The sequence below is a fragment of the Podarcis gaigeae genome (assembly GCF_964106915.1).
Source record: "Podarcis gaigeae genome assembly, chromosome: 5".
Lineage (NCBI taxonomy): Eukaryota > Metazoa > Chordata > Lepidosauria > Squamata > Lacertidae > Podarcis > Podarcis gaigeae.
In genome coordinates, this window is record NC_139681.1 from 46903785 (window position 1) to 46917798 (window position 14014).

Consider the following 14014-nt stretch of genomic DNA (forward strand, 5'->3'; position numbering starts at 1 on the left):
TACAGAAAAGAATATTCATCTCTTGCTTTAGGAGCCTTCTGCCTACCTTCCTAGGCTCAATGGCCATCCAGTTCTGTAAATGCAAGAGATTCCCATTAGGCAGTTTTGTTGTTTTAAAACAACACTCTTCATTCACCAGCTGAAGAACTTGTACATGGCTAGGGTGTCCTCCGTGTATGGAGCAGTCACTGTCATTTTTTGAGTAGCCCCCATTCGCTTCCAAAGCAGCCAAGTACTTCTCACTTAGGTTCACTATCAGAGGGGGAATTGATGCATAAGCAACTGCTTATAACATTGCTATTATGCTAAAATAAATAGGTCAACCTAAACTGTTACTGGGCTGTAAAGCTTAACTCGGGCATAGGCAAACTTGGCCCTCCAGATGTTTTGGAACTAGAATTCCCATCATCCCTGACCACTGGTCCTGTTAGCTGGGGATCATGGGAGTTATAGTCCCAAAACATTCGAAGGGCGGAGTTTGCCTATGCCTGGCTCAACTGTTGAAGCAAACCAATATAACTAAAGGTATGCATGTGAGGTCATTTGGACTCGAGATGATACCCAAACTAAACAGTTCTGCCATCGCAAGGAGTTTTAGCTGCACAATAGAGGTTTCCTACTCCTCTCCCTGTGTGACCCCTGCATGCCCATAACAGATTTTGGGGTCATACTAGGGACAATTCCATTGTGCTAGTGGAAGTGTTTAGTTGGATACCACCCTAAATTCTACAAGCAACTGACAATTACAAAAAAATACCTTTTGCAATAACTCTTCACACCATATCTGTATGAGATGCGAGACCACTATTTTTAAAAATGATGGGAACCAAAGGATTGTTATACTACACAGAATAAAGTTTTCACAGGTCGGCTTTTCTTTATTTTTTAAAAAACTTGTCACTTAGTTTTCTGTGAATTAAACAGGGAAGAACAACAGATAGTATGCAAACAGTTTCACTCACCATTAACCTTTTTCTTTTGAAGTGCACTAAATATAGTAGTCTGATAGGATTGTTGTATTTCATTACTGAACTCAATTTATTAATAAGTGTGACATTTACAGAAAACACCACAGGTTCTAAAATAATTTAACAATTTTCATCCACTTTATAAAAAAGGTACTGATAAATAAGAAACCCTAACAATTTAGCAACCACAATATTTTCCTGCACTGAACTATCTTAAGCAGTTAAATTTTAAAATAATCCCAATAAGAATGCTGCTTCCTTTCAAATTCAGTATCTAAAATTGGCAATATCAAAACAGAATAAAATGAACATGCAGTGTGAAAACTGTACCAGAACCAGGAAATCTAAAACTACAACAAAGTATGCCAATACAAACATTCCAATTCAGTTTCTCCCACAATGTACACATTTGTGAAAAATAAGGTTTCAAATATCTATTGGCTAAGTTTGTTACAAGTTAAAATGTATGCTACTAAACTAATCTTAACAGTCAACTTACCAGTTCACATGTAACTGAAAAGGCGAATAATGTAATTTACAAACACTGCTTGTGTTTAGCTTATGGTTAATAAATGTAAAGGTGCTGCTATATTCATTAGAAACAAGACCACCGCAGTTTGGCATTGCTACTACTATAGCTGTAGGCATTTGTCAGTACTAACAAATCTTTTCTCTTTTCAATTTTTAGTCTCAACAAATCCAAATAATGTTTACAAGCTTTCGTACACAGGCGATTTCCCCTCAAAACTGAAAGTTTGGGGGTTTTTATTAACATGTTGCAATTTCACCTATGTACCTTTCAATAAATAAAATCAGTGTGCTGAAAAAGTGGAAAGGGGAGTGTAACCTTGAAAGGAAGCCTAAACTAGTGGATTTACCATGATCACAAAGTAACTAGATTCTGACAGGCAAAATTAGTTGCACTTCTAGGTGGATGTGTGCAATGATACAAATTCACACAAAAATATAAGGAACAAAAAATGAGAAGACACAATGGAATCAGAAAAATGCAAGATTGTCTGCACCAATGGTGTAACTGCTTGTACCTCTTGCTATGCGATACTGTATGTAGTGCAGAATGTGCTCCCCGCCATGTAAATTCCAGTGGGGTGGGGTGGGGATCACACAAAGAACTGCATAGACATATAGGCTTAAATCAAGTTTTGTGAGGGAAGGTATCTCTAAGGCAAATTAATTTAAAGCTGGAGGCCACTTAGCTGCAGGCAGAAAGCTTATATGCCGAAGACCAGATGACAGGATGGAATGAGCAAGTTGCAGAAGTTTAAAGTCTCAAGGTGCAAACTAGTACAGACCACGACATTAAGAGCCTTGGGCAAGCTGAAAGTAGGGCTTCCATGTGAATACGTACTTATGTAGTAGGGCTGCAAGTGTTACTCTCCACTTGCATTTTCTTTATGTATGGCACAAAGAAAGCCAATAATTGCAGGTCACCTTGGAACTGAAAGAAAATTTCTCTGGAACAAGAAATGAATTAAAATGGAAAAGACTACATGACCCACAGTCTGCTGGCTTTAGGGAATTTTGTCACTGCCACGTTTTGAGAGCACTGACTAGGGCTTTTTGGGGGGTATACTTTTAAACAGGTTGTTGTGACAGTCTATACAGTCTAGTTCAGGGGTCACCAAGGCTTACTGGGCATGGGCCAGATCACTCCCGTGGAGATCCTCCATGGGCTGGGCTAGCGCAGCGTGATGCCGGAAATCACTTCTGCAGATGCCCAAAATCACACCTGCGCAGAAGTGATTTTTGGCGTCTGGGCATGCGCAGAAGCAATTTCCAGAGCAGCAGAAGAGAGTCCCCACGCTGCGCCAGTTTAGCACAGCGCGTGGGAACTCGAGCTGGCAAGTCGGTTCATGGGCAGCTTGTGGGCTGGTTAAATGGCCTCTGTGGGCCGCTTCCTGCCCATGGGCCGCAGGTTGGGAACCCCTGGTCTAGTTAGTATTTGAAAAAGGTCATCTGGTGCTATTGCCTGCGAAGCTAAATAAACTCTACTGGGCCATGAGCAGCTATCTTCTTCCAACGAGGCTTGCGGGTTGGGGCAACTGAAAGTCAGCAGCAAATTAAACCCTGTTTGAGTACGTGGAAACATCCAGAGTCCACAATGAATTGGGGTGGCACACAGGGCATAATCCACTTCTGTCACATCTTACTAAATGGCAAGGAAGAAGGAGGGCAGGCAACATGCCTGTTGGCTGAAGTAGAATCCCACACAACTTCACTCCAGAACCCTTAATTTCAAACAGGTTGCTTATCTGCACCGCTGGGGCATAACTCAACTGTATGTTCACTGAAGTAGTGGACATTTTCACTTAAATGTCTGAAATACCTTTTTCCCTTTTTTTCATGCTTTGTCAAGCATCTCTCTCTTTCACACACAAGGTTTAAAAAAACTAGAGTACTACAAACTGGAAACTGAATTGCATTAAGCAGCATCATGTGAAACTTTGGGGCTTTTGTTGATTAAAGCAAATAATTTCACAACCTAACTACAAAATAGTGCATGCTCATTCTGATCAAAATATCCAACATCAGTGTCTTAAACCCATTATTTTCATCACTGAAACCCTGAAAAGTTTAAAAAACAATGCACAGCTAATAGATACCAGTATGCTGGCAATGCTAGCGTATCATTTTTTTATACATGTTGTGAACTACACTACACAAAATAAGGTTCAAAACCACAAAAGCAAAAATCAGCATCCAATTAACCCCCAAACATTTAACACATCATGAAAGAAGAACCCACAGGCACTTTTAATAAATTTTAGTGCACCAAAAGTTACAGGCCACAATTGCATGATTGAATAACTCAGTACCAGTTAACAGCATGAAACAAGTTTGTTTAGACTTTACTAACCCAAATATAAAATGGGAACCATTTAATACCACACTTGGGGTAAAGGAGCATACAGGAGAGGGGAAATCTTAAGACAATAGTTTTAAACTTTTAATTTCTGCGAAGCTTAATATAAAATACTTTTAGTTAAACCTGTAAAAGATTTAGTAGTCCAGTTTCCCTTCTCCCTACTTAAAAAACACCACGACACCCTTATTTATTGGTGGTCCATTAATATCCAAATGTGCAAAAATTACAATTTACCTTTAGGAGTGCATAAAAATAGGCTTAATATTCAAAATAGCTGTATTACTCTTTAATTAGTTTCACAGCACCAAATACCAGGAATTCTAAGGGGATTGAATTCTATAGAAGGGCAGTGATTCACAGAGCAGTTACAAAGAAGTTGTTCCAATAAAGTCAGCACACTTTTATCGGTGTAAGTGCTCTGTGCCCCTCACCTTTAGGAATGCTTTTCTCACACATAGAGACACTCATTTCATGTAAGTTAACACACTTGTATGCAATGTCTAAAATACAGTGCAGATGGTATGTGTGCCATAAGAATGCAGATCATGCAGCAGCTGCCAAATCTGTATCATCATGGTAGGGAAAATACACTTCATTTCAGACACTGCAGAATTATAGTGTTGTTTTTTACATGAAGACTCTGTGCATAGGAAAAGTACATTATATCAAGCTCTGCGTATTTCTGTAAGTTTCTACAGTGTTGATCCTATAAGAAACAACTCTGCATACATATATTAAAATATCTGAAAGGCTGTGCCAGTGTTTTAAGAAAGTAAGCCAACTTGCTTGTCAATAGCCTGAATTAGAGTATAAGTAAGTCACATCTTGACATTTCTTTTATTAAAGCACAAAGATACTACTCAGTTTTGCCATATGGGTGATGAAAAGCAGCTGGTATCTTGCTTATTGACAACAGTAATATTTAATCATTTGTTTTGGCCCCTCACTTTAAAAAGATTTATCATCAGACTGCGGTAGAAGCAAAAGGTCCGCTCTGATAATCAGTACAAGGCAGCATATGACAATTTAAACATACACAAATTTGAATGTAAGCACACACATATAAGCAACATTCCATTCTTTGTTCTTTCATCCCATAGTCATCTTTGGCTAAAAGTCTGAGCAAGGAAATTCAAGGACCAAAAGCTAATGCATCACTCTCCAAACTCTTCCCATTATTACACATCACTGACTGGAAGGCTTGCATCATCCAGATCCACTGGGCCAGGATCCTGTTCCTGAGTGCCATTTTTATTTTGAGGTTCCATTAGGCCCTGTAGAGTCACTTTGGAAGCTGGGTCTCTTGAAGGGACAGCCTGGATCTTGAAGCTCCCTGGCTTGGTCTTGGTAAAAGATTCGTGAAGTCTTCGCTTCTCCAAGACAAGGGGCTTGGTGTTAAGGGTTTGGACCAAAGAGGGGTTGTGAGTGGTTGTGGAATGTGAGGTGGCTGCTGCTGTTTTTGCAGGACAGGTGGATTCTGAAGAACAGTTGGAATGTTCCTGTAAAGGAGGAATGTTTGTCAGATTGAGTGGGTCATTAATTGCATGCTAGTAATGCATTTCAAACTTATACCTCTAAAAAAAAAAAATAAATAAAAAGGGGGAAAACAAAGCAAAGCTTAAGAGCAGAAAGCAGGTGGTTTTCCAAGGCAGCAAAATGTTAAGACTGAGCTTACAGCAGTGATAGCAAGCTGAAACGGCCAAGTCAGGTCCCTAAAGTCTAGGATGGCATCATTTTAAGTTTACCAGCACAAACTAGCTTGGAATTGCACTTGTTTATTTAATATAATGCAAATAAAATTCTTGAAGGCATACTTTCATAATTTAAGAACATGTGAACAAATGCTTCCTGAAGTCCTCCAATAAACTCGAATAAACTATTCAAAAGTGCATGCAAAATGTATTCACATTCAAAAAAGAAGCATAATGGAATCCCTCACTGAAGGTCACTTCCTGAGTTAATGAACACTTACACTTTTGTTGACTAGACACCTATTTCTTATTCTTTCACCTTTTTGTTCTATAGAACTACAAACTATTAAGGAATAAACTAATTCCACTGGACAATATTCCTCCCAAATTTATAACAAATATGATTTGTGTCATTTCTACATTTTAAATGTATTTTATTGCCATAGTCAGCCATACTGAAGATAAAATACTAACATGTTCTCCTCTAGAAAAGTAAGTGCTGTCTCACTACTGTGTCACTACTAAACTCCATGTTTCAACATTATACTTTAAGACAGGGGCTGCTAACCTTTGGCCCTCCAGTTGTTGCTAGAATACAATTCCCACCATCCCCGACTACTGGACATGCTGACTGAAGCTTATGAGAGTTAAACGACATCTGGAGGGCTACAAGTTAGCAACCCCTCCTTAAAGGTATCTGCCAAAAAACATTAGTAGCATTTATACAGTTAAATGGAGTATTTTCAAGACAAATTTACTAGACTGCTCATGATATCAAAGGATATTTTTTAGTGTATATTTTAAAAAACCAAATGACGTAGTAGGACTTTCAGATGGCTAGTGAAAGCTTTAACTGAACCTGCAGCATGCCAATCAAGTGGCCAGCATTCCATCATATAGTATGGCTTTCTGACAAAAGGAGACAGGTCACAAGACTACACTGTTCTCCCATTCAATTCTCTTGTTCCAGAAAGGTTGCCCTATTATTATTATTTTTTGCAGTATTCTGGAACAGCTCTTTCAGACTATTATCTCAATAAAACAATCTGGTGTTGAAGCTACCAGTGAGCATGGACTGATTCAATAAATAATTCCAGAATCCCTTTATCAAGTGTATGTGAGGTACAATTTCATTTTTTGCATTCCTTACTGTATTATTCAAGACATGAGTAACAGTTCATGGATCTATAATTTAGGATGGTGGGGGCAACACTAAAATATAGCTATTTCTACTGTCTGTTACAATCAGAATATTCAATATTCTACAATGATAAACAGTATACTTGGAGTAGTGGGGGAAATGATAAATACCCCAGTAACGAACTATTCACAGGAATCATTTTGACACAGAATATGGAACACTCTGTGACATGGAATATGAAACATACAAGCTTCAACTTGGAGTGGTAAATTCCAATACAAAAGCAGAACCTACAATTAAGCTTCTTTTCTAAAGTGAATACTACATAAACATTTCTTTTTTTAAAAAAAAAAAATCTGAATCCAAGTGGGACCAGCACTGGGATAACAGCTTAAAAACTACAATCCATACAACTCACACCTATGATATAAGACTCACATGTAGTTATGCCTAATGATTAAAAAGTAAAAGATTTTATTTATTGCACTATTTTGATTAACATACAGGTTGCAAGCTGTAACAGCCCCTACATCTTGACTAATGACCCCATGCATATCTATCATATAAGCCATGCAAATCAGTGCAGGGTTTTTTCCTTAATGTACACACATATTTGGCTATGAGGGTCAAGGTGGCTTTTACTTAGCTATCTTTCAAAAATGATAAAATGGAAATATGAACTCTCATGCAAATTAGGTCAGCTTTAGTTCCTAAATATGTATATTTATTACTAGAGCTTTTGTACTCAGTAAAGCAAGCACATGTGAGCAGAGATTTCAGCACTGTGTGAATCTTTGCCATTCTCAAAAATGGATTTTATTTAGAAGGCATTTAGAGATAGTAAACGTAATGGCCAATGGGAAGCATTTTAGAAGTTAGTAACTTCACAGTGGTTATAAATCAATAGAGGAAGCCATGGGATTGACCTCATCATTTTACATGGTGTTAACAAGTATTTTGGAATTTCAGCCCTCTGGTAAGAAGGCAAGTTTACATGAGAGCCCACATACATGCTGCATTCACCAGTTCTTGATGTATACCTCTGTATACAAGGATTCGACAGCCTTCTGGCCTGCCGCATCTGGAACACAGTGCAAAGCTAAGATTAGAGTAACCTAAACTTGAGGAGAGGAGGGAGAGAAAAGAAAGAAAGAAAGAAAGAAAGAAAGAAAGAAAGAAAGAAAGAAAGAAAGAACTGCTAAGAGTCACTAGCTGAGTTATCCCACCACAAAGATTGCACATACAGAGACACACAAATATAGAAAAATCTTTTGGCAGCTTCCCTCACCCAGAACACATTGATTCCCAAACAGAGTCTCTACTATGCAGTGAAAACCCACTGCAATTACAATAATACTTCTCCTTGCCAAAGAATGAAGCTTGAAACAAGTGATCAATTGTTTTTAACATATGAAGTCATTCCATTTTACAAAGAGGTGTGAATGCTAACTTTTGATGTATTATTGGGAAATAAAAGCCATATCTTGCAAAACTTGAACTGCAAAGCATGGCTAGAATATGGATTTCAAGAACATTATAAATTAAAACATGGAATACAAAAGATTCCTGTATTGCAGGGGAATGAACTAGATAGCCCTCGTGGTCCCTTCCAACTCTACGAATCGAATACTTAGTACCTCTAAACTTGATATCTGCTGGAAGGTACATCACCACTATCTACAGAGTCCTACAGTTTGTCACTATAGTTAAGATTCAGTTTGGTAATGTTAGAATTGTGAACCAAGCTAGTCACCAATAATGAGGCCAATAATTATCAAAACATTCCATGAAAATCTACATTAAGTTTAGATTACTCCCTGCTAAGAGACTGGAGAGTCCAAAAGCTTTCAAAAGGGTTGTACACCAAAGTAATTTTAAATCAAGGGTTTATTGGCATCTCAGGTACAAGATTCAGTAAAGATTGTCAAGTAATTTGACAGAGTTCAGATTAATAAAGAACTACAATAATTTTCAAACCCACCAGTTGAACTGTTGGAACATTAAAATAATACTGTGCGGACCCACAACACATATGGATACTGCTAAGATTAGCACTTAATTAAAAAGGCAGGATTCTATGCAACCTGTAATGCATGCAAAGATATTACTCCAGACTTAGGAGGGGGTAGAAGACCACAAGAAAATGAAAGAGATTGAATGTACAAGATTCATCACTGCTGAAACAGTAAAGCTTTGTAAAAACATACAGAAGCTGCTGATCTTCCAGGTCCGCGCTGTGCTACTATTGCACCAGAAATTGCTTTAATCCAGCTGTGCATGTCTTCTGGGCTATCTGCCTGATGAAAAAAGAAAGAAAAACTCTTATCATGTGAGTGACAATAAACAGATATGCTTCATAAACCTTGTAATCTAAGAATATGACAAGTGTTTTCTATGTTTCTCAATAAAGAAAATTGCAATTTAAAAAATATTTAATAAGCTTAGGCTGATATCTAAATACTTATGCATGGTAAGAAATTTATTTCATATTACTGATGTAACTACTCACTAATCTCAAGCTTAACAATTACTGAAGTACTGTAGTGACTTCTAAATTTAGTACCTGCTACATAAAAAATGAACAAGGAACTTGTGATTGCTTCTAGGGGGAAAAGTAACTAACATGTGAACCATGCACGGAAAACAATATTGCAATAAATAAGAGATGCACTACAGTTAGAAATTTAGGCCAAATATACATAGAGAGTGGTGTCACATCACTTTGGAGATCCAGCAACACGAAAGTAAATTTTCTAAAGGGAAATCAGGCTCTTCCAAGGAATAGATCAGGAAATATCTCTGATTGGCAGGTCTGGTGGTGTAACTTGAAATGCTCACAGCTCACCACAGCTGGTGTGGTGACCTGCAGCTGCTCCACCCCTACCTAGCATTTCAGACCCATTTTCTGTGAGGGAAGTGATACTTGTCAGTGAGCCTGGAATTAAAATCTGGGGCAGGGAGCTATCAAGCTATAACAAATCTAAGGATCAGAGAGCCCAGCGTAAAGAGAACAAAAAATTATGTAGATTAGACATGGAATGACATAAAGGAATCTAGAAGTAAAGGTGAGAATGAAGCTTGGAGGAAAAGGTGGAGAAACAATGAACACAAGCAATAAATGAACTTCACAGTGTTTAAGATCAAGAGGTACTATGTGCTCTGGGAGAGGTGATTACAAGGGATCAGTCAAGAGACAGGATGGCTAGGAAAGTGGGACAAAGCTGAAAAAGGACCTAAGAAACAACTAGAAGAAGAGCGATATAATTGAAGAAAAGAGGAGTCGAGGAGAAATAAATACTGGAACCAAAAGTATTGGCTTGGCATCTGAGTTAGACTTTATCCGTTCTCACAATGAATTGCTGCCTTCTCAATCCCTCAGAGTATTAACCTTTTTAATGGTGTGATCCTATGCATGTTTACTCAAATCCCCCCCAAAACTAGTGTTCACAAGATGGCAGCCTAATGGCAGTAGAGCATTGGGAAAGATTCCCTAGAAGATGACTTTAAAAACAAGTGAAGAAAGTATTTGGTTGGATCATTTAGGTGGCTATAATAATTTGGGTAGAAGGACTGGCTGGAGAATTGCCTTCCGTTCTCTGGCCAAGTTTCAATCTCATGCCAGCAGACTTCTGTTCATTCAACAAGACTTTCTCTCCCTCTCTTCTCCCTGTAGCCCTCCATACCCCCACTAATCTGATGCAAATAACCCTCCAACCCTTCAGAGCAGATTTTGGGCCCACGGGAAGGCTTCATGGAGGAGGAGGAATCCACTCCTTCAATAATGTTAGTTCTGCTAGTGGACAGGTACCGTTGGTCATTAGCATTGTTTACATGACAGGCATGTGTGTTGGTATATTCCATTCTAAACAATTATGCACTATTTAACTGCAAGGCTGTATGTATGCTGTCAGGCATTAATCAAAGGATTATGTGTTTGACCTTTCTAAATGCAATAAATTCATTTTCTTACAGAAAAGTGGTTTTCCATAGACTTACCTGTACATAAAACGTTCGAGAAGTTGTTACAATTTCAAATAGATTGTCTCTCATCATTATATCACTGGGGAAAAAATATGTTTGTGGTCTTTAAACATTTTTACCTTCGTCTGACATGTACATTTGTATTTCCAAGCAACAGAACACACATAAATAAGGGGGCTACCTTTGAAAATAATTTAAATTATATCACCATTTGTTAGGGGGTGTATGTATGCATGCGTGCACATGCACACATTATAATTATTAGTAAGATGTTACCAAGATTCTGTGCCTAAACACTCAACTTTCTTGCTCTAGCAGCTCAAAGTAGTTACACCATACTGAAGACACTAGATTTTCCCCTCTCCTCCCACCCCAATTTTACACAAAAGAGAAAAAGGCTGCATTCTTCAAGTGGAGAAATCATTACCTGACTGGCTGGTGTCCAGGTCAGGCACAGATCTCTAATGTGTAACTGCACTAGAAGACATGAAACCTCGCACCAGTGGCAGCTTCTCAGTATAGCCAGTTGCCCAGGGAAGGACAAACATCAACAGCAAAATGATACACCAGTAAAGTGATGCATGCTATCAGATTCTTCTGCTGCCTTCCCCCTCCCAGGCACAAAAGGGGCCACACTTGAGCCAGGACCCCAAGCTTTCACAAATTTAGCATGACAAAAAGACAACATTATTTAGAAGGCACTCCCAAAACTTTTTTCTTACAATACCATAATGGAAACCACTTTATAGCATCACACACAGCAACCACAGTTCCATCTTTTGTATTTGTGATTAGCACAGATATAAAAACAAAACCACCAGTCTTTAAACCGGTATTTTGTTTCTTCATTTGCAAAGGACTAGAATCCTCAAGTAAAGGAGTATTTCCTGTTATATTACTTTTTATTAAATTTCTATTCTGCCCCTCATCCCACAGGAGTTCAGTGCGGCCAACAATGAAGTGGTAAAAGAATACAGTTAAAATAAAATAATATCTAAAAATATAAAACCAACTTTCTCACCAACAACTTTTTAACATATTGGGATATTGCACCCCCTATTCAGAGACCCACATCTTCCATCATGATACACTAGCAACTCAGTTTAATACAGCTATTTAAGATCTCACTACATCTGTCTAAAAGCCTGCCACCGAGGGTGACTTTAGTATAATGGAAAGTGGAGGAGTTTATTAAGACATAATAGAAAATGATGTGCAGGCAGGCTTTCTTTTTCTAACTGAAGGAGATCATCAACTTTTTAGTTTAACCTTCAGATTTTCACCTTTGTTTACATTCCTGGACCTTATGAACCTCTTTCAGTGGTATAATCCGAAGGGGCTCCTTATCCTGAAAAAACAGATAGTACATCAAAAAATTTTAGCACATAAGAAACAAGGACTTAGACATCCCAAAGGAGATGCCAAAATGCAAATTTTATATCCCGGAAGTCAAATAGATGATTTATTTACAAAATCAAATGATTAGCAAATTGATTTCAAATTGCTGACCAGTTAAGGAACTCAGTGATCCAGATAGTTTATTTCCATGTTGATTTCAGATAGAAAGATGTGGCCCAAAATGAATCTAATCACTTAATATAAATGCATTACATTTATATTTAGCATTACACAGCAACATCCAGCAAAATGATTCACCTTTAAAAATTTCTCAATTGACAATGTGAGCAAGAACTAATGTAACCCAATAATCCAAGATATGCTATAGTTCATGCTATTGATACCTTGCTTACTCCCCTCAACCCCGACACCTTATATCAAGCATAATTGAGTTTAATTCAGTGACACGTTGCCAGTGACTATATTCAGTGAATGTAGTTTTAACTAGGTCTCTTTAACTGTAATAGCAATCAATTAGTTGTTTCAATTGCATTGCTTCCTGCTCTGGCTCCTTTGGGAGGCATGATGGTGTAATAAATAAGGAAACAATACAAAGCTTTGAAGAATAAACAAAATATCCTTAGAACTAATCATTATGAAGTTGGCCAAGTTGCATCTGTTGTGAAAATAAATTAATTTGAGCTGCATAGGCAGTGTGGTGCTCTCCAGATATTACTGAACTTCAACTCCCATCAACCTGACCACTGGTCACGGTGGCTGTGGATGAGTGGAGTTACTGTCTACAAGTCTCTGAAAGAGACAGTGATATTGGCCACTCCTAAACTAAAGACTGTCCTGGAGCTGTTTGTTTGACGCATCACAAAAAACCACCTTTGGTGGGGGAGGTAGTGGAGAGATAACTGCAGACATTCTTGAATGGTAATGGTTATGGAGGTCAGAGATGGGGAAGTGGTTTCAAGCAGCAGACCAGATCCTTATCTTCCCATCTCCCCTGTAGGGCAGGATCTATCACCAAACACCACAACCTGGTTAGGCGACATGGCGCTTTGTCAGACTTCAAAATGTTAGGAGATTTAAAGTACAGTGCCATCAGTATATTGACTTTGTTGTGTAGTCGTTTTTCAGCTATATTTCTCCAAAACATCTGAGTCAGGAGAAGTCACACAAGCCACGGCCTGAATGTCATGGTGGGCCAGACGAGAGAAAATAATATGAGCTTGAATCCTGACAAATTCAAGTTTTAGCTGTTAGTACATAAAGCCCTAAACAGCTTGGAAGCAGTTTAGTAGAAAAACGTGCCTACTCAAACGCTTTAATCTGCAGAGTTTCCGCTTTTACAAGTGCCATACAAGTTCTGCATCTGTTAGGAGTCTCTGTCTCTCTCATTGTGGCAGGACCTCAACTTTAGAACTCCCTCCTTAAGCAGGCAACTTCATTATTTTAGTCACCAGCTCAAAACATTTTTTAAAAACCCAAGTCTATCTAGATATAAAATTCAGTATTTGCTTTTGAAGTTTTGCTGGTTTTATCTGTATATTACTGATAATTGCTTTATATTGTTTTATGCATTCTGTTTGGATTATTTATTTATTTATTTATTTCTAAATAAATATCTGGAGGGCACCATGTTGAGTACCCTGAATTAAGCGGAAAATCTATTTAAATTAATGATATAAAATCAACCCTTTATGGTGATTTAATTTCTTTTTTAACATGACTACAAACAAACATTAACCAAAGCAAGAAGGGGAAAAAATATATGGGAAAGAACACAGTTCTGTTTGTTCACACAAGAAATTCGATAGCAGAGCCCAGCATTTGATATAAGTTTTGTCCACAGATATTTTATCATGCAGTAAGTAACCCGCTTTCTTTTCAGTATGTGAAGTATTAAGTATGGTATCCTAGGGACTATATCAATTTCAAGTTGATGCAACTTTATAACCACGTTGATAACAAAGGTCAGGGAGATTGCTAGCAAACAATC

The 14014-nt window shown here is 37.9% G+C and overlaps 1 protein-coding gene across 6 annotated transcripts in view; it reads right to left on the reverse strand.

Annotated features, from left to right (window-relative positions):
* Positions 1-854: 854 nt before the first annotated feature.
* PLEKHA1 (pleckstrin homology domain containing A1) overlaps positions 855-14014 on the reverse strand; it is a 39316-nt gene continuing 26156 nt past the window's right edge. For 2 of the 6 annotated variants that reach the window (XM_083741465.1, XM_083741464.1), the window contains exons 9-13: positions 11952-12016; positions 10684-10747; positions 8895-8984; positions 7728-7768; positions 855-5354 (exon numbers count right to left, since the gene is read on the reverse strand). In XM_083741465.1, the coding sequence (XP_083597591.1) occupies positions 5138-5354; positions 7728-7768; positions 8895-8984; positions 10684-10747; positions 11952-12016 (477 nt within the window). In that variant the 3' untranslated portion in view covers positions 855-5137. Of the gene's footprint in view, positions 5355-7697; positions 7803-8894; positions 8985-10683; positions 10748-11951; positions 12017-14014 lie in introns of all 6 variants that reach the window. The other 4 variants (XM_083741462.1, XM_083741461.1, XM_083741463.1 and 1 more) reach the window with 3 other exon arrangements.